Consider the following 24,149-nt stretch of genomic DNA (forward strand, 5'->3'; position numbering starts at 1 on the left):
GCCCCGGGGGTGCTGGGGGACAGCAAGGGGAGCATGAGCCGGCAAGGTGCCTTGGGGGCAAGGCGGGCAGCGGTGTCCTGGGCTGCATGCGGAGGAGTGTGGCCGGCAGGGGGAGGGAGGGGATCCTTGCCCTCCCCTGGGCCCTGGCAAGGCAAGCCCTGCGGTGCTGTGCCCAGGGCTGGGCTGCCCAGCACAGGAGAGACGTGGGGCTACTGGCGAGAGCCCGGCAAAGGGCTGCCCGCAGACGCTGAAGGGACAGGGAGCATGTGTCCTCTGGGCAGAGCCCGAGAGAGGCGGGCCTGTTCCTCCTGGTGCAGAGGAGGCTCGGGGGGGATCTCGTCAATGCGCACACATGCCTGAAGGGAAGGCGTCAAGGAGATGGAGCCAGGCTCTCTTCAGAGGTGTGCAGTGCCAGGAGGAGAGGCAACGGGCCCCAGCTGGAAGACAGGAGGCTCCGCCTCAACATGCCAAAGCACTTTTTCAGTGTGAGGGTGACTGAGCACTGGCACAGGTTGCCCTGGGAGGTTGTGCAGTCTCCTTCCTTGGAGACGTGCAAAAGCCGTCTGGACGCGGGGCTGGGCAGGCGGCTCTGGGGGAGCCTGCTTGAGGCGGCAGCATGACGAGATGCCCTCCAAAGGCTCCTGCCCCAAGACTCAGGCTGCAATTTCTGTGATTTTGGGTCTGCAGCAGAGAGCCGAGGAGCACCGAGTGTGTTGGTGCGTGCCGGGGGCGAGAACTGGAAGGGGAGAGGGAAGGGGAAGGGGAAGAAGAAGAGGAAAGGGCAGGGGAAGGGGAAGAAGAAAAGGAAAGGAAAGGGGAAGGGGAAGGGGAACGGGAAGGGGAAGGGGAAGGAGGAGAAGGAGAAGGAGAGGATAGAGAAGGAGAAGGGGAAGGGGGGAGAAGAAGAGGAAAGGGGAGAGAAAAGTGGCTTTCCTGTCTCTCACAGGGCCTTTAGCAGAGCCGTGGAGGCGCGGGAGTGGCTGGAGCGGTGGCAGCCATTGCCCCTGGCTGCCTCCAAGGCCAGGGAGCAGAGCTGCTCATGGCCAGGCTTGGCTGGAGGTCTGCAGACGCCCCCGGGCTGCAAGTCCTGCAGGCAGGGGAGCCCCCCGCGTTGAGGCAGGGCCCTTGGAGCTCAGCTGCAGGAGCACGCGTGGCGAGAGCTGTCAGGGCTGTGGGGTCTCCGCAAAGGCGCGTCAGCCTGGCTCTGCTGGGGCTGAGAGAGTGTCCTGGCCCAGCTGGCGGGGGCCACGTGCAGGGCGAGGGAGCCCTGCAGCCCACGCTGGGCCTCGCAAGGAAAAATGGAGAGGCAGGTGTTGGATGGACGATTGTTTTATTGCAGTGCAGGAAAGCACCCGCTGGAGAAAGACACAGGAGGCAGAAAGAGGCAGGCTGTGCACCCGGGCTTCAAGAGAGGCGTTCCTTCAGGCTTCTGCCAGGCGGTGGTCGTTGCAGAGACAAGCAAGTGGCCTGTGGGCCGAGGGCAGTCTCGCGCACGTGGGCAGAGGCAGCAGGGAGGAGGAGGAGGAGGAGGAGGAGAGGCGGCGTGGGGAGAGGGGAAGGAGAGGAGAAAGGAGAGGAGGCGTAAGGCTGAGGTGGCGCAGGGACTCTGGGGCTTTTGGGTCTAGCAGGGCCCGCAGGTGTCCCACAGCTTCTTGCTGTAGCGGGGCAAGGCGCAAGGGCTGCAGGCAGGGGAAGCGTAGGGTCTGCCAAAGGTGCAGAGGCCCCCCGAGCCCAGCGTGGCCCCGGCGCCGTAGAGGCCCCCCAGCCCCAGGGAGCCCCCGAAGGCGGGGGCTCCGGAGGAGCCCACCACGGCTTGCTGGGGGAAGGAGCTGAGGATGGGGCCGGGGAAGGTGACGACGACGGGGGGCGGCTGGATGAAGGCCGTGGAGTCGGGGCACTGGCGGGCGCACAGCTCGTTGCAGCTCTCAGCGATGGGCTGGGGGACAGCCACGCTGGTTTTCGGTGGGCACAGGTCGTAGCAAGACATCTTGGTGCGAGAGAGCGGAGCCTGAAACACAAGGCCCCAAGGCCAGGTGTCACGAGCCAGGAGGAGATCCCCCGAGCGAGCAGTGCCCTCTTCCCACAGCTGCCCTGCAGCTGCAGGAGCCAGAGCCACCGCCTTGCCCGCGCTGCCCACCGCTTGCCCTTTGCCCAGCCAGCCCCGCTCCGCGCCCTGCTCTCTGCACCCCTCGCCTTGCCCTCTCTCCGCACACAGAGGGCACACAAGCCCTCCCTCCGCGAGAGCCTGTGCAGGGCCTGGCTCTGCACGTCCCGGCCACGGGGCTCCTTCCTCCTCCCGCCGTGGCTCAGCCTGCCCTGGCCGTCCAAGCCTGCTGCCAGGAGAGCTCTCCTGGCCAGGGAGGCTCCACGCCGAGCCCTGCCACAGGAGGCACAGGCCCACAGGCACCCACCTACCCTTTTCCTGAGCAGAGCGAGGCAGGAGCGGCGGATGCCGGCGCTTGCCGAGGGCAGCGCTTTTATGCCTGGCCAGCAAGCGCGGGGAGGAGCTGGCCACGCTGGGGGCACGTGGCCCGTGGCGGCCGAGCCCCTGCCTCCTCCCTGCGTGGCACGGGGCTGTTTTGCTGACGCCGTTTCCTCACCAGCCCCAACCCGCTCTATCAGCCCCTGCAATTACCCCGCTCGGACGCTCGCCAGCTGCCACCTAATGGGCCAAATTAGGCCCATTGTCTTTTCATTATCTCCGTGTGTGTAAGAGGGCACGCAGCGTGACAAAGGCTGACTGCAAGCGCCCTGCGTGCCATAGCTCTTCCCCAAGGGCTTGGTCTCGGGGCGGCCCCACGCCTTCTCTGCAGAGCCACAGGGAAGAGCGGGCTCCCATCCCTGGGCAAGAAGGCGGCCTGGCAAAGGCCTCCCGCACGCCAGGGACCGCGTGACGTGCGCCGTGTGGCTGTTATCTACAGAGGGGCGAGGTTATGAAATGCCAAATCAAGGGCACTCCTCTCGGGCACTGCCTGCTCAGCACGATGCATCACTCGCCAGCCCAAGGGAGCCGGCCCCCGGGCGCCTGCAGGCATGAGCCATCGACCTCTGCAAGTCTGGGGGAGAAAGAGCCCTCGTGCTCTTCCCCGAGGGGCCCGGTGCAAGGAGCACAGAGATGGCTTCCCAGGGCAGGGTACAAGGCAGGCAGCAAGGAGCTGCAGAAGCAGGCACCTCTCCTGCCGTGCGCAGCCCCCGTCAGGGAGATGCCTGCTGCCACTTAGGCCACGAAGCAGAAAGGGGAGGAAAGCCTCGGAAGCGGCATGTGCTGGTGTGGCGTGGGGATGCTGAGTCAGGGAGGGGCAGGAGCCGGACAGCCCTGTTGTCGTCGGCAGGAGGGAGTGCCGCCTCTGCAGATTGGCCCAGGTGGTGCTGAGCAATGGCGGGGCCAGTATAAAAGCTCGGCCTCTGCCAGGCTCTCCCATCCACTGCTCTGGTCGCCTTCTCCTCGGGGAACAGGGTAAGTCTGAGAGCGCTTCTCCTCCTTGCCCCTTGCCCCTTGCTCCGGCCGTGGCCCCTGCGTCTCGGGCGCTCCCCTAAGCTGCTCTCTTGCAATCTCGGCCCTCTTGCAGAGCACCGTCCGATCCCGCGCAAAGATGTCTTGCTACGACCTGTGCCCACCGAAAACCAGCGTGGCTGTCCCCCAGCCCATCGCTGAGAGCTGCAACGAGCTGTGCGCCCGCCAGTGCCCCGACTCCACGGCCTTCATCCAGCCGCCCCCCGTCGTCGTCACCTTCCCCGGCCCCATCCTCAGCTCCTTCCCCCAGCAAGCCGTGGTGGGCTCCTCCGGAGCCCCCGCCTTCGGGGGCTCCCTGGGGCTGGGGGGCCTCTACGGCGCCGGGGCCACGCTGGGCTCGGGGGGCCTCTGCACCTTTGGCAGACCCTACGCTTCCCCTGCCTGCAGCCCTTGCGCCTTGCCCCGCTACAGCAAGAAGCTGTGGGACACCTGCGGGCCCTGCTAGACTCAGCCCAGCCCCTGCCACTGCCCCCAGCCCAAGCGCCAATGCCACCACCCCCCAGGCAGGCCTGAGCTGGAGGGCACGAGGCACTGAGGAGTGCTGAGCAGCCCCAGCCCCAGCCAACGCCTGGGCAGCTGGCGGTCTCCAACACGCTCGGCGCTTCCCGGCCCTCTTCTCCTGCCCTCTGCTCTCCTCCCCTCCCCTCTCTTGCCAGCTGTCGGAGGGGGCAGGCGGCGGAGCCGAAAGGCTCTGCGAGCCTGCAGGGCCAAGGCCTTGGCATCTGCAATGCCACCACAGCAGGGGGGCATCGGGAGCGAGAAGCAATGCTCTGGAGAAGATCCCGCTGCCTCCTCCAACACGGGGCAAGCAGGCTCTCGGGGTCTTGCCCAGCATCTCTCTGACAGCCTCTCCTGCCCCTCTGGGCACAATAAAGGTTTCCCGCATGCAAGTCGTGTCTCCCTCCCTCCTTGTCGCAAGTCGGGAAGGCCCCTGGGGGCGGGTGCCTGTCAGCTGTGGGAGGGCAAGTGCTGGTCCTGAGGTGCCCAGGCGAGGCGAGGGTGGGCAGTGTTGGGAGAGGGAGGAGGCAGGCAGCAGGCAGGGGAGAGAGAGCCTTTTGGTGGGGCTTGCGGGAGCTGGGGAAAGGGCAGAGAGCAGGACAGGCGCTGGCAGGGCTCCTCTGCCTGGCCTTCTCAGCCCGGGAACAGCGCCAGCGCTGCCAGGTGCCTCAGCTCCGCAGAAGCACGGCAGCATCTCCGGGCATCCGCGCAGAGGAGGCTGGAGGAGAGGCAGTGTTAAAGCCCCCGCCTGGGAAACGGCCGTCTCTTGCCCCAGAGCAGCTTGTCAGGAGAGGCCCCGGGGGTGCTGGGGGACAGCAAGGGGAGCATGAGCCGGCAAGGTGCCTTGGGGGCAAGGCGGGCAGCGGTGTCCTGGGCTGCATGCGGAGGAGTGTGGCCGGCAGGGGGAGGGAGGGGATCCTTGCCCTCCCCTGGGCCCTGGCAAGGCAAGCCCTGCGGTGCTGTGCCCAGGGCTGGGCTGCCCAGCACAGGAGAGACGTGGGGCTACTGGCGAGAGCCCGGCAAAGGGCTGCCCGCAGACGCTGAAGGGACAGGGAGCATGTGTCCTCTGGGCAGAGCCCGAGAGAGGCGGGCCTGTTCCTCCTGGTGCAGAGGAGGCTCGGGGGGGATCTCGTCAATGCGCACACATGCCTGAAGGGAAGGCGTCAAGGAGATGGAGCCAGGCTCTCTTCAGAGGTGTGCAGTGCCAGGAGGAGAGGCAACGGGCCCCAGCTGGAAGACAGGAGGCTCCGCCTCAACATGCCAAAGCACTTTTTCAGTGTGAGGGTGACTGAGCACTGGCACAGGTTGCCCTGGGAGGTTGTGCAGTCTCCTTCCTTGGAGACGTGCAAAAGCCGTCTGGACACGGGGCTGGGCAGGCGGCTCTGGGGGAGCCTGCTTGAGGCGGCAGCATGACGAGATGCCCTCCAAAGGCTCCTGCCCCAAGACTCAGGCTGCAATTTCTGTGATTTTGGGTCTGCAGCAGAGAGCCGAGGAGCACCGAGTGTGTTGGTGCGTGCCGGGGGCGAGAACTGGAAGGGGAGAGGGAAGGGGACGGGGAAGAAGAAGAGGAAAGGGCAGGGGAAGGGGAAGAAGAAAAGGGCAGGGGAAGGGGAAGGGGAAGGAGGAGAAGGAGAGGATAGAGAAGGAGAAGGGGAAGGGGGAGAAGAAGAGGAAAGGGGAGAGAAAAGTGGCTTTCCTGTCTCTCACAGGGCCTTTAGCAGAGCCGTGGAGGCACGAGAGTGGCTGGAGCGGTGGCAGCCATTGCCCCTGGCTGCCTCCAAGGCCAGGGAGCAGAGCTGCTCATGGCCAGGCTTGGCTGGAGGTCTGCAGACGCCCCCGGGCTGCAAGTCCTGCAGGCAGGGGAGCCCCCCGCGTTGAGGCAGGGCCCTTGGAGCTCAGCTGCAGGAGCACGCGTGGCGAGAGCTGTCAGGGCTGTGGGGTCTCCGCAAAGGCGCGTCAGCCTGGCTCTGCTGGGGCTGAGAGAGTGTCCTGGCCCAGCTGGCGGGGGCCACGTGCAGGGCGAGGGAGCCCTGCAGCCCACGCTGGGCCTCGCAAGGAAAAATGGAGAGGCAGGTGTTGGATGGACGATTGTTTTATTGCAGTGCAGGAAAGCACCCGCTGGAGAAAGACACAGGAGGCAGAAAGAGGCAGGCTGTGCACCCGGGCTTCAAGAGAGGCGTTCCTTCAGGCTTCTGCCAGGCGGTGGTCGTTGCAGAGACAAGCAAGTGGCCTGTGGGCCGAGGGCAGTCTCGCGCACGTGGGCATTGGCAGCAGGGAGGAGGAGGAGAGGCGGCGTGGGGAGAGGGGAAGGAGAGGAGAAAGGAGAGGAGGCGTAAGGCTGAGGTGGCGCAGGGACTCTGGGGCTTTTGGGTCTAGCAGGGCCCGCAGGTGTCCCACAGCTTCTTGCTGTAGCGGGGCAAGGCGCAAGGGCTGCAGGCAGGGGAAGCGTAGGGTCTGCCAAAGGTGCAGAGGCCCCCCGAGCCCAGCGTGGCCCCGGCGCCGTAGAGGCCCCCCAGCCCCAGGGAGCCCCCGAAGGCGGGAGCTCCGGAGGAGCCCACCACGGCTTGCTGGGGGAAGGAGCTGAGGATGGGGCCGGGGAAGGTGACGACGACGGGGGGCGGCTGGATGAAGGCCGTGGAGTCGGGGCACTGGCGGGCGCACAGCTCGTTGCAGCTCTCAGCGATGGGCTGGGGGACAGCCACGCTGGTTTTCGGTGGGCACAGGTCGTAGCAAGACATCTTGGTGCGAGAGAGCGGAGCCTGAAACACAAGGCCCCAAGGCCAGGTGTCACGAGCCAGGAGGAGATCCCCCGAGCGAGCAGTGCCCTCTTCCCACAGCTGCCCTGCAGCTGCAGGGGCCAGAGCCACCGCCTTGCCCGCGCTGCCCACCGCTTGCCCTTTGCCCAGCCAGCCCTGCTCCGCGCCCTGCTCTCTGCACCCCTCGCCTTGCCCTCTCTCCGCACACAGAGGGCACACAAGCCCTCCCTCCGCGAGAGCCTGTGCAGGGCCTGGCTCTGCACGTCCCGGCCACGGGGCTCCTTCCTCCTCCCGCCGTGGCTCAGCCTGCCCTGGCCGTCCAAGCCTGCTGCCAGGAGAGCTCTCCTGGCCAGGGAGGCTCCACGCCGAGCCCTGCCACAGGAGGCACAGGCCCACAGGCACCCACCTACCCTTTTCCTGAGCAGAGCGAGGCAGGAGCGGCGGATGCCGGCGCTTGCCGAGGGCAGCGCTTTTATGCCTGGCCAGCGAGCGCGGGGAGGAGCTGGCCACGCTGGGGGCACGTGGCCCGTGGCGGCCGAGCCCCTGCCTCCTCCCTGCGTGGCACGGGGCTGTTTTGCTGACGCCGTTTCCTCACCAGCCCCAACCCGCTCTATCAGCCCCTGCAATTACCCCGCTCGGACGCTCGCCAGCTGCCACCTAATGGGCCAAATTAGGCCCACTGTCTTTTCATTATCTCCGTGTGTGTAAGAGGGCACGCAGCGTGACAAAGGCTGACTGCAAGCGCCCTGCGTGCCATAGCTCTTCCCCAAGGGCTTGGTCTCGGGGCGGCCCCACGCCTTCTCTGCAGAGCCACAGGGAAGAGCGGGCTCCCATCCCTGGGCAAGAAGGCGGCCTGGCAAAGGCCTCCCGCACGCCAGGGACCACGTGACGTGCGCCGTGTGGCTGTTATCTACAGAGGGGCGAGGTTACGAAATGCCAAATCAAGGGCACTCCTCTCGGGCACTGCCTGCTCAGCACGATGCATCACTCGCCAGCCCAAGGGAGCTGCAGGCGTGGGCCATCGACCTCTGCAAGTCTGGGGGAGAAAGAGCCCTCGTGCTCTTCCCCGAGGGGCCCGGTGCAAGGAGCACAGAGATGGCTTCCCAGGGCAGGGTACAAGGCAGGCAGCGAGGAGCTGCAGAAGCAGGCACCTCTCCTGCCGTGCGCAGCCCCCGTCAGGGAGATGCCTGCTGCCACTTAGGCCACGAAGCAGAAAGGGGAGGAAAGCCTCGGAAGCGGCATGTGCTGGTGTGGCGTGGGGATGCTGAGTCAGGGAGGGGCAGGAGCCGGACAGCCCTGTTGTCGTCGGCAGGAGGGAGTGCCGCCTCTGCAGATTGGCCCAGGTGGTGCTGAGCAATGGCGGGGCCAGTATAAAAGCTCGGCCTCTGCCAGGCTCTCCCATCCACTGCTCTGGTCGCCTTCTCCTCGGGGAACAGGGTAAGTCTGAGAGCGCTTCTCCTCCTTGCCCCTTGCTCCGGCCGTGGCCCCTGCGTCTCGGGCGCTCCCCTAAGCTGCTCTCTTGCAATCTCGGCCCTCTTGCAGAGTACCGTCCGATCCCGCGCAAAGATGTCTTGCTACGACCTGTGCCCACCGAAAACCAGCGTGGCTGTCCCCCAGCCCATCGCTGAGAGCTGCAACGAGCTGTGTGCCCGCCAGTGCCCCGACTCCACGGCCTTCATCCAGCCGCCCCCTGTCGTCGTCACCTTCCCCGGCCCCATCCTCAGCTCCTTCCCCCAGCAAGCCGTGGTGGGCTCCTCCGGAGCCCCCGCCTTCGGGGGCTCCCTGGGGCTGGGGGGCCTCTACGGCGCCGGGGCCACGCTGGGCTCGGGGGGCCTCTGCACCTTTGGCAGACCCTACGCTTCCCCTGCCTGCAGCCCTTGCGCCTTGCCCCGCTACAGCAAGAAGCTGTGGGACACCTGCGGGCCCTGCTAGACCCCGCTCCATAGCTTTCATATCTGTCAGGGATGGAGAACCTTAGAAGCAGCTAGTCATATGTAATGTTGCAATCAAATTAATAATTTCTTTATAGCTTTACTTTTTGTGTTCTTAATTATTTACTTTCACTCAAGTTTCCTGGATCTCTAATATTCTGTTTTGTAAATTTGTTATATCTTACATTTTCAGCGTGTTTTTTCTCTATTATCATCTGTATTTTTATGTTAGGAACCTCGTGTAAAACATTGTATTTTTTTACCTGCTTTTGACGTTTGATCTTCACAACTGTAATACTAGAAATTTTTAGCTTCGTTTTCATGTTTTGTTGTTCCTCTTGTCTTCTTATGTTTAGTTTTGTATACTCTGTCTGATCTATTGTACTTCTTTTTCTCAATAAATCTTTTATGCATCACATTTGTAGTGTGTTTTGTTATCTATTTTTATTCTAAACTTTGAGTGTTCACCTGACTGTATAGCTGTTCATAATACAGATGATGTTCTGCTCCGCTCTCCATGTTCTGTTTCCTTCCAATGATGTGGTATCTTGCTTCTTGTTATTTATTTTCTACTACTGATTGTTTTGAGTAGTAGTAGTCATCCGTGGCCAGTTTAGTATACAGTTAGTGGTGAGAGCAACAGAGTTGAAAATTAACAATAACTGTTTTCATTCTTGTCCTGGTTTCAGCTGGGATAGAGTTAATTTTTGTCTTGGTTGCCGGTGTGGGGCTGTGTTTTGGGTTTAGGATGAGAACAATGTCGATGACACACTGATGCTTTGGTTCTTGTTAAGTAGTGCTAAGTTGTTGCTAAATAGGTGCTAAGTGGCGCTCACACCAGTCAAGGACTTTTCAGCTTCCCCTGCTCTGCCGGGGGCACAAGAAGCTGGGAGGGGGCACAGCCAGGGGGAGTGCTGACCCAGATTGGCCCATGGGCTGTTCCATACCATATGACGTCATGCTCAGTATATAAGCTGGGGGAAGAAGAAGGACGTGGGGATTTTCGGTGTGATGGCGTTTGTTTTCTCAAGCACCTGTTACGCGTGATGGAGCCCTGCTTTCCTGGGGATGGCTGAGCACCCGCCTGCCGATGGAAAGTAGTGAATGAATTCCTTGCTTTGCTTTGTTTGCATGCATGTTCTTTTTTGCTTTGCCTATTTAACTGTTCTAATTTATTTCACTTCAATTATTGAACTGTTCTTATCTCAACCTACGAGTTTTCTCCCTTCCACCCTTCTGATTCTCTCCCCTGTCCCACTGGTGGGGGAGCGAGCGAGCAGCTGTGTGGTGCTCAGTTGCTGATTGGGGTTAATCCACGACAATTTTGTACATATTTTCTTTCTCTTAAGGTTTCTATTTAACTTCAAAAATTTTCTTCTGCACCTTACTCCCCTAAGTGTTTTTTTTTCTTGCCTCTTCTGTTTGGTTGATGGTCATTAGCATATGATTATCGATATATTTTAAAATACATAATGAATTTTCTTTGATGCTGTTGCTATTATGGTGTAAAGCCTTCACTTTCTTTATCTTCCATGAAAATATATTCTAAATTTTCTCCTATGATAAAGTTTGTCACACTTTCTAAGTTTTAAGAGGTAGTTTAAGTCACTAATATATTTCCAGACCAGTGAGATACTTCTATCTCTCATTTAAAATGCAGAAATTATGATTAATTTGAACAATATCACCTTTCAACTCTTTTAATCACCTGTCTTTAACATCCAGCTCTTCAACCTCACCCTTTCTGGTCGCTTAAAGTTCTAGAGAGACACTGGAAAGGACGGGAAGTTTTTATCGCAGTCCACCAGGCTGCGAAAGGAGCAGCCTGCCCTGGATGACACAGAAGGGAAAGCAGGGCAGGGACAGAGCCGGCCAGCCCCAGCGGCGATGAACCACAATCTGATTAGGGGAGTGATATGACTGACAGTGGCTCCCCGTTTAGACTGGTGCTATTACTCACCATTGGGACATGCAAGTGACATTATAACAACAAAATAGCATGCATAAATCATTAGTCAGTGTTTCTAAAGTGCTTTGATATCCTTTGTTCCTGAGTTGCTTGAGAAAATCTGCAATAAGCACTTTTTTTCCCACGGGAACCCCCAAAAGACACTTTGTAATTTGGAGAGCATTTAAATCACAATGTTGTTAGATACAAAGTAATGCTACCAAGGGGAGAGAGGAAATAGAGGACTTTGATGTGGAGAGGGTTTGTTGCCCTGAGACAGAGTAATGAGACAGAACTTGCTTTGACTTGCAGACTTTGCGGTAAAAGGTAAATCTAGGCAAGGAAGTCACCCCCAAGCTGGGAGATGTGGATTGCAGTAATTCACTTCCTATGCCTGGAGAGTAGTTTTTTGTCTTCCCCTGCCATAAATGCAGGGCAGTTTTTGTGGGGAAACAGTCACTTCAGCCAGCTGTTGTTTCCACTTGCCTCCCCAGCCACAACTCCTCCCAAACTGCAAAAATACATGTCAGAACAAACAAACAAACAAGAAATCTAAACACAATTCCTTTATCACCTGAAGAGAAAAGGAAAATATTGGGGTGAAGCTGAATTACAATAAGAAATATTCAGCTTAGGCATTGCAGGAATTAAGACCAGATATTTCATCTCTGGGGTCTTCTCAGGGAGGACAATGAGAAGTGTCTGTAAAATGCCTTGGACATGGGTAAAAACCTAAAAGTTGGAATAAAATACTGGCTGTCCTCTGAAAAAGCACAGAAGAAGGGTAAAGAATCACAAATGTACATAGAATTTTTTCTGGAAAGTATAGTTTGAAATCATGACATTTTCACCTGGTATACAGCAAATATGACATCTTATACTAACAAAGGATTTGATCAAGAAGGTTGAAAGGATTTTTTTTAATGAAAGAAAAGAAGAGCTACATTAATATTGACCCATGACATCCACAGGCACAAATTGTGATCTAATTAAAGTAATGGTGTGCACCACCTTGTTTCCTGTACATTAAAGCAAATGTGATTGTGTAACACTGAAGCGTCTAAATCACTCATGCATTTTCATACATAAACACAGCATCAAACATTAGCTGGGTTGAACACCAACTAATGAATGCTTGCGAAATCATTACAAAGTACTTTTTTCTCAAGAAACCCCAGAACATACTTGATAAAAGTTAATGCCCACAACATCTAAACAAAAACCCTTTATCTGCTTCTTTGATTTTTTTTCCTCAAAATTGTACCTGCTTGGGTGGGTCATGGGCAGGGGCGGGACTTCATACATTTCTCGATGGTGATTTCTTTGACTTCCTAGCTCAAATCACTGTCAGCAGAACCATGGGCCCCTTTAAAGCTGAATTTCAATTCCCACTTAAACTCTTTTAGTTAAACAAAATAATTTTTACGTAGGATTGAGTTGCCACTCAAAGGACTGTTCCTCTCAATGGAAAGCTGTTGGGGAATTGTCATGTGTATTGTATGATCTCAGCTCATATTCATGACCACTTGAAATCCATCTTAGGTCAATGGGGTCTATTTAAGTTAGGAATGGAAAAGACAAATTCCTCGTAGTCCTAGGATAAGCTGCACTGCACTCTGTCGCCAATTAATTTACCGGCTAAATTTAAAGGACTGTTAAAGAAAAATGTACATGTCAGCCAAAGATGAGTCTTACAAAATCTCTGAGCAGACAAGCTTATGACAACTTTGTAAAGGGAGAAGTAACATGTGGAGTCAGCACGTGGTAATTCCAGTGAGATCACTGTAATGATACCAGGAATTTCACTAGCCAATTAAGACCCAAGATTAAAGAAATCATGATGGTGTAACATGGACATCACAGAGTGTGAGATTTGGAATAAAATCATATCCACGATAAATACAACACTTTAATCACTCAAAGCTGTTAAACAATTTCTGTTAGGCAGCCAAACGCAACCCTCAGCACCAAGTGAGATTCAAACCCCACAGGAATGCTGAGAAACTCTATATAAGCTCCAGCCCCTGAGTTCATCCAGACACTTCTTTTGGCTTATCCGCTGTGCTGAGCTTGGTGAGTATGATTTTTTTATTTCTTTCTATTTATTTAACCGGAGGCTATATCAGAGTAGATGTAGAAGATTCCTATAGGTATGCTTAGATTTTCAGTAGCATTAAATCCTTTCTGTCTCTAACTACTCTTAGTGAAAGCAGTGGTAAGTGCAGGATTTTGGAGACCGGGTGCGAGTGCAGAAAAATCTGAGAAATTGACTGTTCTAAGCCAGTGAGAAGCTTAAAAATCACAGATGAAAATACAGTTATTTCAGATAATTATTTTCATATCTCATAAAATTTAAGATAAATGTAATAGATGGCCACCATTTCAAACTGTGTTCAGTGGCATTCAGGGAGACATAAAAAAAAAAACCCTCTTATTGAAAGTAAAGCCACATCTAATGTGGGGCTCTTTCCCCACTTTGGGGCACTCTATGGCAGATGACACTGAGGTTCCTACATTGTTCTTCAGGGTGTGTGCTTGCAGGAAGCGTCAGGCACATCCATGCGAGTCCAGAAGGAAGACACCTGTGGAGTCTGGTCATTCCTGGGGTGGTCTTATACAGTCAGAAGCTTTGGATCCCTGTGCTCAGCAAGTGTTAATCAAGTTGATCAAGGCTGCACATAAAATATACGCTATAGCACAGGACAGCACAATATAGTAATTTCTCTCATATCAGTATTTTGAAATATATCGCATAAACCCTCTGCCTTTTTTTCAGTCTTTTCCATCTCTATCTGTTGCAAATCAATCTCTACCCCTGCAAGATGTCTTGCTACGACCTGTGCCCACCGAAAACCAGCGTGGCTGTCCCCCAGCCCATCGCTGAGAGCTGCAACGAGCTGTGCGCCCGCCAGTGCCCCGACTCCACGGCCTTCATCCAGCCGCCCCCCGTCGTCGTCACCTTCCCCGGCCCCATCCTCAGCTCCTTCCCCCAGCAAGCCGTGGTGGGCTCCTCCGGAGCCCCCGCCTTCGGGGGCTCCCTGGGGCTGGGGGGCCTCTACGGCGCCGGAGCCACGCTGGGCTCGGGGGGCCTCTGCACCTTTGGCAGACCCTACGCTTCCCCTGCCTGCAGCCCTTGCGCCTTGCCCCGCTACAGCAAGAAGCTGTGGGACACCTGCGGGCCCTGCTAGACCCAAAAGCCCAGCCCCTGCCACTGCCCCCAGCCCAAGCGCCAATGCCACCACCCCCCAGGCAGGCCTGAGCTGGAGGGCACGAGGCACTGAGGAGTGCTGAGCAGCCCCAGCCCCAGCCAACGCCTGGGCAGCTGGCGCTGTCCAACACGCTCGGCGCTTCCCGGCCCTCTTCTCCTGCCCTCTGCTCTCCTCCCCTCCCCTCTCTTGCCAGCTGTCGGAGGGGGCAGGCGGCGGAGCCGAAAGGCTCTGCGAGCCTGCAGGGCCAAGGCCTTGGCATCTGCAATGCCACCACAGCAGGGGGGCATCGGGAGCGAGAAGCAATGCTCTGGAGAAGATCCCGCTGCCTCCTCCAACACGGGGCAAGCAGGCTCTCGGGGTCTTGCCCAGCATCTCTCTGACAGCCTCTCCTGCCCCTCTGGGCACAATAAAGGTTTCCCGCATGCAAGTCGTGTCTCCCTTCCTCCTTGTCGCAAGTCGGGAAGGCCCCTGGGGGCGGGTGCCTGTCAGCTGTGGGAGGGCAAGTGCTGGTCCTGAGGTGCCCAGGCGAGGTGAGGGTGGGCAGTGTTGGGAGAGGGAGGAGGCAGGCAGCAGGCAGGGGAGAGAGAGCCTTTTGGTGGGGCTTGCGGGAGCTGGGGAAAGGGCAGAGAGCAGGACAGGCGCTGGCAGGGCTCCTCTGCCTGGCCTTCTCAGCCCGGGAACAGCCCCAGTGCTGCCAGGTCCCAGTGCTGTTTCGCTCCTGGGTGATACCTTGCATTGGGGAGCCCCTTCAGTTACCTGTACGACCCCAGGACCCCTCTTGGCTAAGGGATTTCAGCCGCCTTCATGCGCAGCAGCAGGTAGTGCAGCCCATACTCCTCGCGCCAGTACAGCCAGTTCCTCCACAGCAGTTGTGGGCTATGCTAAAGGTACCAGGAGCATCCTTGCTTAATCTGAAAGTGTTAATCTCCTTTTTCTTTGGATTAATGATCTGCATTCTTCCTCTCTTGGTTCTCATTTTATGCTTGTTTAGGATATTTGTCATGGACTGATTTAAGAAATGTGGGGATTTAAAACTGTTAAAGAAAGTGAGGTTTGTGTTGTTTTCCTCTAACTTTCATTCTTACTACAGTTCTGCTGTATAATACAATCAGACTTCTACTTCTCATCCCCCTGCCTCCCCCCACTTTTAATTGTGGCTTTGTTAAGAGTCTTACAGATTGTGAAATTCAGCTTTTGGTATCAGGTTTCCATCCTCATCACCAGCAGACAAAAGCAGTTCATAAACCCTGCAGAAATCCCACTCCCACCTTTCACAGTCCTTCCCTCTTGTTCCCTTGGCTACTGTTGTTTTATGGTAACAAGAACATTCAGAGCTAAGAAAAAAAACACACACATTTTCTTCACCATTTAATTGAGAGCTTCTGGCGAGGACAGCAGAATCTGTGAAGACATCTGAGCTCAACGCTCAATTCAACCTATACAGCCCATCGTGGCGCCTATGAACGATGGCTCAGGCAACCACCCCTTAAAAGGAAAATGTACAAAACATGTCAATAAGAACTAGGAATGAATTTCAAATACTGTAAAGTACTTCCTGCTCAGGAAAGAAGCTCCTTCTGATCACTCAAAAATTTTCCTTTTCCCATAATAAGGTATTTTGATTTTTTAATTTAGTTGGAGAATTAAACTGAAAGCAAATCTGTGCATGCAACCTGTTTCAACATAATAGCATGAATACAGAAAACTATTTTTAAGCCATTTTTAGATCACAATGCACTGACAGAAAACTTCTGCAGAGTACCTATTGAATAAAGTCCTGCAAAAAAACCCAAAAAACCAAACAAACAAAAAAAACCAGACACCCTTAAGAACTGCATGAAGGGCTGAAACAAAGTTCATTATTTGTCATGACATTTGAACTGCTGAGGGACTCCAGGCACTTCTTCCCCATGCAAGAGTGAATATTGCTCCCAGAGGAGGCTAAAGGACAAATGAAAACCAGAGAGGCTCTTGTGCAACACCACAGGGTTTAATGTGAAAGAGAAGCAGAGCAGCCAACTACAGAAAATCAAGGCAATACAAGGGGAAACGCGTGATACAGGTATTATGCTCTGGTACCAGTGCCCCGCTCAGGACCCAGGGGACAGCTGAGGTGATGGAGGGATACAGGGGATATCGAGGCTCAGCCATGCAGCCAGGGCGCACGGTGGCACAGGGTACGGGGCTGCTGGGCACACACAGCCTCCTCCTGTCCCCATGCCAGGGCAGCTGATGCACTCTGCTGGTCCCCATGGCTCTTGCTCCATGGCCTCATGCTGCGGTCCTTGCTTCAGGGCTGTTGCTGGTTCTGGGCACCATCCGGGGGGCTTTAGAAAGCCCCGCAGCTCCCACGGCGGGACCTGCCCCACCTCTGGGCACCAGGGAGGTAATACCCCGTGCCGCGGGAGGAGAAGCCAGAGCTGTAGGACCTCCCGCAATTGCCAAAGCTGCTGGACCCATATTGGCCCCCATAGCCCAGGGAGCCCCCGTAGCCCGTGTCATCTCCATAACCTAGGGAATGGCCATACCCAAGTGAGCCCCTGTAACCTCCACAGCCTCCCAGACCAAAGGAGCTCCCATAACCCCGGGAGCCCCCATACCCAGAGGAGCCCCCCAAGCTCAGGGAGTTCCCATAGCCCCCCAGACCAAAGGAGCTCCTGTAGCCCTGGGAGCCCCCATACCCAGAGGAGCCCCCATACCCAGAGGAGCCCCCCAAGCCCAGGGAGCTCCCATAGCCCCCCAGACCAAAGGAGCTCCTGTAGCCCTGGGAGCCCCCATACCCAGACGAGCCCCCATACCCAGAGGAGCCCCCCAAGCCCAGGGAGCTCCCATAGCCCCCCAGACCAAAGGAGCTCCTGTAGCCCTGGGAGCCCCCATACCCAGACGAGCCCCCATACCCAGAGGAGCCCCCCAAGCCCAGGGAGCTCCCATAGCCCCCCAGACCAAAGGAGCCCCCATAACTCTGTGAGCTCCCATAGCCTAAGGAACCCCCATAGCCCCCCAAGCCAAAGGAGCCCCCGTAGCCCTGCGAGCTTTGGGAACTGAAGGAACTCCCCAGCCAGGCTGGGCCTGATGAGCCCACTATGCTCTCCTGAGGAAAAGAGCTGAGTATGGGGCCCGGGACTGTCACCACAGCTGGCGGGGGGAAGATCACTGCTCTGGAGTCAGGGCATTGCTGCACACACGGCTCATCATTGTAGCTCTCAGCAATCGGCTGAGGGCAGGTCACCCCATAGGGTCTGCAGGACTCGCTGTAGCAAGACATCCTTCTTGTGATGGCTGTGAGTCTGCAATGCACAGCAGCAAGGAGTTATAAGGTAAATGAACAAATACTAGAGCTGGGCTGGGAGGAGATGAACCATAGTTATTAAGCAATGACTCTGCGTTTGAAATATCAGAAGTTAGCAAAGAAACAGATAAATTTATACATGCTAACAAATAAAACTCATTCTCGTATCAACTCAACCTTTATCCTTTCTTTCATCTCATCATGATCACCTTTGTAAATAATTTTATGTGAAACAGAAGTTCAGTACTGGATAAATGAGACAGACAGATTTGTCTGTAGCAACTTGGACTGGCAAGGATATACTCACAAAGTGTAAGAACCAGTGAAAAAGAAACCAACAGGAACAGGAGAAAAGGCTCATTGACTATATGTATTAATTCAGACTTTATTAGGTGTAAGTCACCCCAGGTATTTCTATAGCTTGGAGATCTACTTCCTTTCCTAATGCAGTGACTCCTGATGCTGCATCTGGACAAAGACACATTTTCAGAAGGAAATAAAGGATAGAAGTCTGTAGAAACACATGCAGGAATCATCTCTGTGACAAAAGCATTGTTTAAGTAAATGCTAACAATATTAGAAAGAATGAGTGAAATCACACTTACCTTGTTCACTGTGGAGACTGAGACAAGAGAAGTGGATAGAAGGGCTGTGGGTGATACGAGCTTTTATATGCTTCTTTAAGCCACCCTTCGTGCCTCTGGTCCTAATTTGTTACAAAACAAACATGACAGTGGGAGCTTTAATTTTGCCACCTCAGCACTGTCCCTCCCAAATGTTAGTGTGGGTGTGATACAACTGCTGATGACAATCAGTTATCTGTGATTGTCATTTTAGGGGATTTTGGGAACTTGCAGCTGAAGGGTTGCCATACAGTCATTGACTGAAAGCCAGAGCAAGAGTCGTGCGTCACGTTAGCTCCATTATAATGTTCAAGGTAGTACTTACATGGTGTGGAGCCCTTTTTGGTGCCACGTGCACAAACCAGGTAAAGGTCATCCAACACGAGCTAGAAGTTCATCTCTGAGAGGACACAAGTTCTCCTTGCAGTTGGCTAGGGATCTATAAATGTTGTTATACAGCAGGACAAAAAGCTGACAGGATGCAGGCTCACTCCTGATGGGATATCACTATTGTTAATAACAGCATGAAAGCAGTAAGCCCTGGCAAAGTTTTTAGCTTGTGCTCTAAGCTTTTCATTTTACCTATAATTACCTTCCCAGGCAGGGAGATCTGTGTCTGATTTACTGCACCTGTCAAACAATATATGGGAATGATACAGTTCCATCATCACTAGAAATATTAACTACAACCCAAGTGGACCTAGCATCGGTCCATTGAAACCTCTCCCAACATCCTTCTCTCAAGGCTTCTGTGACAGTTCAGATGACACTAGGTTACCAGGAATGGCTGGGCTAAGTGACACCTCCAAGGAGGCAGAAAAGGCCTTATTGATATAGCCAGAACTGTTGACAGGTCTCTGTCTAAAGCTAATACCAAACATTTCAAAATTTCATTTGAAATCTCTACTTCTAGAAGTTCATTTAGAAATACATTTAAAAACAATCCTAATTTTCTCCCCCCCCCCCCCGCCCCCGAAGTACTGACCACTTAGAAAAAAGTGGAAAATTAATAAAATGGTATTTAAAAGGATACACTTTAATGGGATGTCTGCTGTGGCATCATACAGTTATTTGCAAATCTATTGTTTTCTAATTTTACAATATTGCAAAAGATAATCTATAAATTACCTCTAAATCGTAAGCTAGCTGTGCTTTTGAAGAGTCATCAGGATTGGCTGACAATAATGAGAGGCACCTGGAAGATAATGACTTTAAAGTGCTTCACAAATACTCGTTAATACTTAGTGCTTGCAGTTTCTGTTATTATCATATTAAATGAAGAAGGACAGGATTTAGAAGCTCCCTTGTTATGAAACAGCATTGTTTAAAAATATGCCAATCAATGTCGCTCCTTTTGATTCCCTAACCAGACTGTGATTTAGAACTTTGACGCTTGCAATGATTTGATTTTCATTCATGATATTAAGTTCTTTATTTTACTAAGTATTAAGATGTTTGGGGAGATTACGACATGTCCACGCCACAGACAGTAGCTTCATCTGCCTTTATGAGCCAGTATTTTGCTAATGTGCCTGAAATGTCTATTGCTTTAACTTTGGGGGAGGGCCCCATTAAAAATGACCTGAATTTTCAGGCTTAACCTGCTGTCCATGTTCCAAAAAACAAGGGGTCTTAAACTGATGTCTTTGACTCTCCAGATCGCTTACTTTCACCTCTCAATGACCCCCCTCTCTTATGCATGAAGCTGTACCTAATGGCGCAGAGCACTTCATTCACACATCTCTAAATCGATGCTCTTGCACAAGATTTGTGTGCTGATAGTTGCATGTTTGTGTATAATAATGATACAACACATCAAATATGAATTTTTAGTGGGTGTTTGTAAAGCCTTTTGTCATTCCTAGGAGGATCTGGAACATCTCTGAAGTGTCGCGGCCTCAATGACATTTCAAAGACAGCAGTAAAAATAACCATGGAATCCACCTTATAATTCATGAGTAATTAATGGCATTTGATCTCCAAATACAGATGTTAAAAAACGCATGTTTCTAAATCAGATGTAGATACCTGAAATTCTCCCTCTTTCTATTACCTCTCTCCCTCTTTTTATCCAGCTTGCACTTATTTTCATAGTATTCATTTAAATGGCGCTATTCTTAAAAGACAGATAACTTTTTAATTGATCCTTACTCATCTACCCTACAAATCAATCTTATTAGCTTAAAACTTAAAGTGGAATTAAATAGCAGATGCCCCAATGCTGGTGCTGGGTATTAGATGTCTGAAAGATCTCGTCATTCACCAGACCAATACGCACAAGTTGGTACTGACGTTGTATCACACCTGTTTTTGAAGGTGGGGAGTGGCAGTGCAAAGCAAGCAAAATTAAATCCCTCAATGTGAAGGTTGTTTTGTTACTATGTAGGACCTGAGGCACAAAGGGTGTTTCATATCTGTAAGCAGTTTGAGAAAGGTATAAAAGCTGCTTCTACTCCAGTGTTCTCTATCCACATCTCCTGGCTTATTCTCCTTGGTGAACAGGGTAAGTCCAATTTGGCTCAACTTCTATCCTTCTCAAGTGTTTTTCTGTTGATGCTAAGTTCTACATGATGCTATGGACTGGCAGGTTAGAGAACAGTGGGTGTCAGAAGGTGTTATCCTTAGAACAAAATGGCAAGTTTTACTATGCCACTTTGAACAACCATTTCCCAGGCATTTTAGTTCCCATTCAGGATCTATGTGCATTATAAAAATTATCAGAGTAATCATAGTAACTGCCACCTTGTGGTAGTATTTGCCCCATAAGGGCAAATATTCCTATTTGGAAGTTGAGTGCTACTGGGGAAGGAATATGAAACTATAGAAATAGCTGGCTATATCTGATACTTCTTTTCTTAACTTGCTGTAAATACATTACCAAACTTTAGTCTCTTTCAGTTGGTCTTAATAAATTAGAGTCATCATGCTGCAAGCAAAAGCAGTGATATCAAGTGTGGGATTCATCATACATGACGCTAGATGTCTGCATCTGTGCATGAAATCTAGGGGATCTTTACAGTAAACAGAGTCTAGAGTTTGGTTTATGTGACCAGATGTAGGTATATTTTGCAAGGTAGTGAACTGTGAGCTGTCACAATTTCCACTGACTTTAAGCAAGAACAGGCATCTAGAGTCAGGTGAAAATTTCTGCATCTAAAACCTGATTACTGCTGTGCATTGCAGACTCACAGCCATCACAAGAAGGATGTCTTGCTACAGCGAGTCCTGCAGACCCTATGGGGTGACCTGCCCTCAGCCGATTGCTGAGAGCTACAATGATGAGCCGTGTGTGCAGCAATGCCCTGACTCCAGAGCAGTGATCTTCCCCCCGCCAGCTGTGGTGACAGTCCCGGGCCCCATACTCAGCTCTTTTCCTCAGGAGAGCATAGTGGGCTCATCAGGCCCAGCCTGGCTGGGGAGTTCCTTCAGTTCCCAAAGCTCGCAGGGCTACGGGGGCTCCTTTGGCTTGGGGGGCTATGGGGGTTCCTTAGGCTATGGGAGCTCACAGAGTTATGGGGGCTCCTTTGGTTTGGGAGGCTATGGGAGCTCCCTGGGCTTGGGGGGCTCGTCTGGGTATGGGGGCTCCCAGGGCTACAGGAGCTCCTTTGGTCTGGGGGGCTATGGGAGCTCCCTGGGCTTGGGGGGCTCCTCTGGGTATGGGGGCTCGTCTGGGTATGGGGGCTCCCAGGGCTACAGGAGCTCCTTTGGTCTGGGGGGCTATGGGAGCTCCCTGGGCTTGGGGGGCTCCTCTGGGTATGGGGGCTCCTCTGGGTATGGGGGCTCCCAGGGCTACAGGAGCTCCTTTGGTCTGGGGGGCTATGGGAACTCCCTGAGCTTGGGGGGCTCCTCTGGGTATGGGGGCTCCCGGGGTTATGGGAGCTCCTTTGGTCTGGGAGGCTGTGGAGGTTACAGGGGCTCACTTGGGTATGGCCATTCCCTAGGTTATGGAGATGACACGGGCTACGGGGGCTCCCTGGGCTATGGGGGCCAATATGGGTCCAGCAGCTTTGGCAATTGCGGGAGGTCCTACAGCTCTGGCTTCTCCTCCCGCGGCACGGGGTATTACCTCCCTGGTGCCCAGAGGTGGGGCAGGTCCCGCCGTGGGAGCTGCGGGGCTTTCTAAAGCCCCCCAGATGATGCCCAGAACCAGCAACAGCCCTGAAGCAAGGACCGCAGCATGAGGCCATGGAGCAAGAGCCACGGGGACCAGCAGAGTGCATCAGCTGCCCTGGCATGGGGACAGGAGGAGGCTGTGTGTGCCCAGCAGCCCCGTACCCTGTGCCACCGTGCACCCTGGCTGCATGGCTGAGCCTCGATATCCCCTGTATCCCTCCATCACCTCAGCTGTCCCCTGGGTCCTGAGCGGGGCACTGGTACCAGAGCATAATACCTGTATCACGCGTTTCCCCTTGTATTGCCTTGATTTTCTGTAGTTGGCTGCTTTGCTTCTCTTTCACATTAAACCCTGTGGTGTTGCACAAGAGCCTCTCTGGTTTTCATTTGTCCTTTAGCCTCCTCTGGGAGCAAAACTCCCTGGTGTGCTGAATTAACTTATTAAACAATCTACCCTGCTTAATCTCTCTTTAAAATGCGGAATGAGAGTTTAATTGGGATCCTTAAGGCATCAACAGCATTGTGTTAATGAATGTTTGTTTAGCAATTTAGCAGTCATTATCTTTCCTAAGGTTCAGAACAGGCAGGGTAATTATTATTGCTCTGAGGATTTCTGGTGACACCCCAAAGGCCCCCAAATCGCCTCATAATTTAGCAACCAATTACCACATAATTGCAGTATTCCTAAACTATCAAGCCAAGAAAGGAAGAATCATATGTATTTTTTTCCTTAACTTGTTGATTTTTAAATGTTCTTCCTGATATTCACTGCCAATCTTTGTTAATGGCACAGTCATCTTCATAATCTAAAAACTGAGTCTGAAAATAATACCAGAAAGTGCTGGAATTTTATGAGCTCCAAGGAACTGGAATACCAAGCTATGAAATGATATATTGCCTGTAAGACAGCATCAGCTTTCCCACATCTTTTTCCCCAACATTGATTGTTAGCCAGGAATGATTATTCCATATTGTACTTAAAGAAGTGTGACTAAGGGAAAATATAGCCTATCAAAAAAGGAGCATTACTCATTGCTTGCATTTATCTACGAATACCTCCTTACTAATTGGTATGGTATGATTTAAATGAAGATCTGTCTGGTACTGGCAATTTATGCACAGGCAAATTTCTCCCAGAGAAGGCTCCAAAGAGGAAGAGAGAGGAAGAACATTGCAAGACACATATTATGATGCACCATAAATTTAATGAGTAAGAAGTAGAATTTAAAAAAATGTGCAGCATAAGAAAGCAGTAGGGTTGAATATGGATAAAATTAATCATCCATTTCAAGGCGATGCTTTACAGCTGGACACCCAATTCCTACATGCAACAATAAAAGTTACATTTTTCACCTCATTGACAACAGAGAAAGGCATTAAATCAGAAATGCCAAGCTCCTGCAGTCCCATTAGCTTAGGGAAAAGCTGAGGGTGGTCAGCAAGCATATGGCCATGGTCATGAACTCAGTCCTTTATCCGGATCATTCTTTTAAGCTTCTGGTTGTTCCTTTGTGGTTTTTCCCCAAGGCTTTATCATGGCCCACACCGGTTGTAACGACGGTAGGACCTCCCATAAAGGCCACCTAGACCTGAATATCCAAGGCTCCCGAGTCCCAAGGAGCTGCCAGAGGAGATAGGGACCCCGCCGGCATTGAGAGCATCCCCTACAGCTGCGGATGCTGAGGATCCCACTGTGGTATTTTGTGGGAAGGAGCTGAGGATCGGGCCAGGCAGGGTCACCACCACGGGAGAAGGCTGGATCACGTATGTTGAGTCCTGGCACTGCCTGATGCAGGGCTCGTTGCAGCTATTTGCCAGCGGGGTTGGGCCACAGGTGGTGGGAGGACACAGGTCGTAGCAGGACATGTCTGTGAGATGGAACTAAGTCTGAAACACAAGGAAGGAAGTAAATACAAGAAAGAAGTTGTAATTATAATCATGTAATTAAGATGATGGAGAGCGCAAGAAACTAACTAGAGACTGTGTGGAGAATGGAATAATGTGTTAGTCTTAGGTTGAAAGAAGACTTCAATGAAACCCAACTCCTCTGTGCTAGAGGACAGCTCAAGGGGTAGCTCTACCTGCTCCTGAGCTGTCTTTGATAGCTCGTTTCCCACAACACTCCTCCAGGATGCATGCAGCCCTGCAATAGGTGGGAAGTGAGGGACAAGGCTTCTGATCTCCTGTATGATGTGGCTAGGAGAATCTTCGCCCCACAACAGAGGGAAGAAGAAAAAATTCCTCAGCAGGTAGAAGTGAGGAGCATAA

The 24,149-nt window shown here is 53.3% G+C and overlaps 6 protein-coding genes across 6 annotated transcripts; 3 read left to right on the forward strand and 3 right to left on the reverse strand.

Moving 5' to 3' along the window:
* Positions 1 to 1,621: 1,621 nt before the first annotated feature.
* On the reverse strand, positions 1,622 to 2,476 carry LOC309600544 (feather keratin 3-like; the record flags this gene model as incomplete). Its single annotated transcript, XM_082332943.1, has 2 exons — positions 2,411 to 2,476; positions 1,622 to 2,008 (listed from the first exon to the last, which is right to left on the reverse strand). The coding sequence occupies exon 2, from the start codon at positions 1,985 to 1,987 to the stop codon at positions 1,622 to 1,624; it is 366 nt and encodes a 121-aa protein (XP_082189069.1). The 5' UTR covers positions 1,988 to 2,008; positions 2,411 to 2,476.
* Positions 2,477 to 3,593: 1,117 nt separating this feature from the next.
* On the forward strand, positions 3,594 to 3,959 carry LOC309600561 (feather keratin 3-like; the record flags this gene model as incomplete). Its single annotated transcript, XM_082332961.1, has 1 exon — positions 3,594 to 3,959. The coding sequence occupies one exon, from the start codon at positions 3,594 to 3,596 to the stop codon at positions 3,957 to 3,959; it is 366 nt and encodes a 121-aa protein (XP_082189087.1).
* Positions 3,960 to 6,384: 2,425 nt separating this feature from the next.
* LOC309600551 (feather keratin 3-like) lies at positions 6,385 to 7,239 on the reverse strand (the record flags this gene model as incomplete). Its single annotated transcript, XM_082332950.1, has 2 exons — positions 7,174 to 7,239; positions 6,385 to 6,771 (listed from the first exon to the last, which is right to left on the reverse strand). The coding sequence occupies exon 2, from the start codon at positions 6,748 to 6,750 to the stop codon at positions 6,385 to 6,387; it is 366 nt and encodes a 121-aa protein (XP_082189076.1). The 5' UTR covers positions 6,751 to 6,771; positions 7,174 to 7,239.
* Positions 7,240 to 8,334: 1,095 nt separating this feature from the next.
* On the forward strand, positions 8,335 to 13,835 carry LOC309600522 (feather keratin 3-like; the record flags this gene model as incomplete). Its single annotated transcript, XM_082332921.1, has 2 exons — positions 8,335 to 8,370; positions 13,470 to 13,835. The coding sequence occupies 2 exons, from the start codon at positions 8,335 to 8,337 to the stop codon at positions 13,833 to 13,835; spliced, it is 402 nt and encodes a 133-aa protein (XP_082189047.1).
* Positions 13,836 to 16,185: 2,350 nt separating this feature from the next.
* On the reverse strand, positions 16,186 to 17,121 carry LOC309600416 (uncharacterized protein; the record flags this gene model as incomplete). The annotated part of the gene is made up of 2 exons (XM_082332754.1): positions 16,186 to 16,396; positions 16,637 to 17,121. 2 exons carry the CDS (start codon positions 17,119 to 17,121, stop codon positions 16,186 to 16,188), a joined length of 696 nt encoding a protein of 231 aa, XP_082188880.1.
* Positions 17,122 to 20,973: 3,852 nt separating this feature from the next.
* On the forward strand, positions 20,974 to 21,891 carry LOC309600498 (uncharacterized protein; the record flags this gene model as incomplete). Its single annotated transcript, XM_082332892.1, has 2 exons — positions 20,974 to 21,440; positions 21,681 to 21,891. 2 exons carry the CDS (start codon positions 20,974 to 20,976, stop codon positions 21,889 to 21,891), a joined length of 678 nt encoding a protein of 225 aa, XP_082189018.1.
* Positions 21,892 to 24,149: the final 2,258 nt, after the last annotated feature.

This window comes from Platalea leucorodia (assembly GCF_965183815.1).
Source record: "Platalea leucorodia genome assembly, chromosome: 24".
Taxonomy (NCBI): Eukaryota; Metazoa; Chordata; class Aves; order Pelecaniformes; family Threskiornithidae; genus Platalea; species Platalea leucorodia.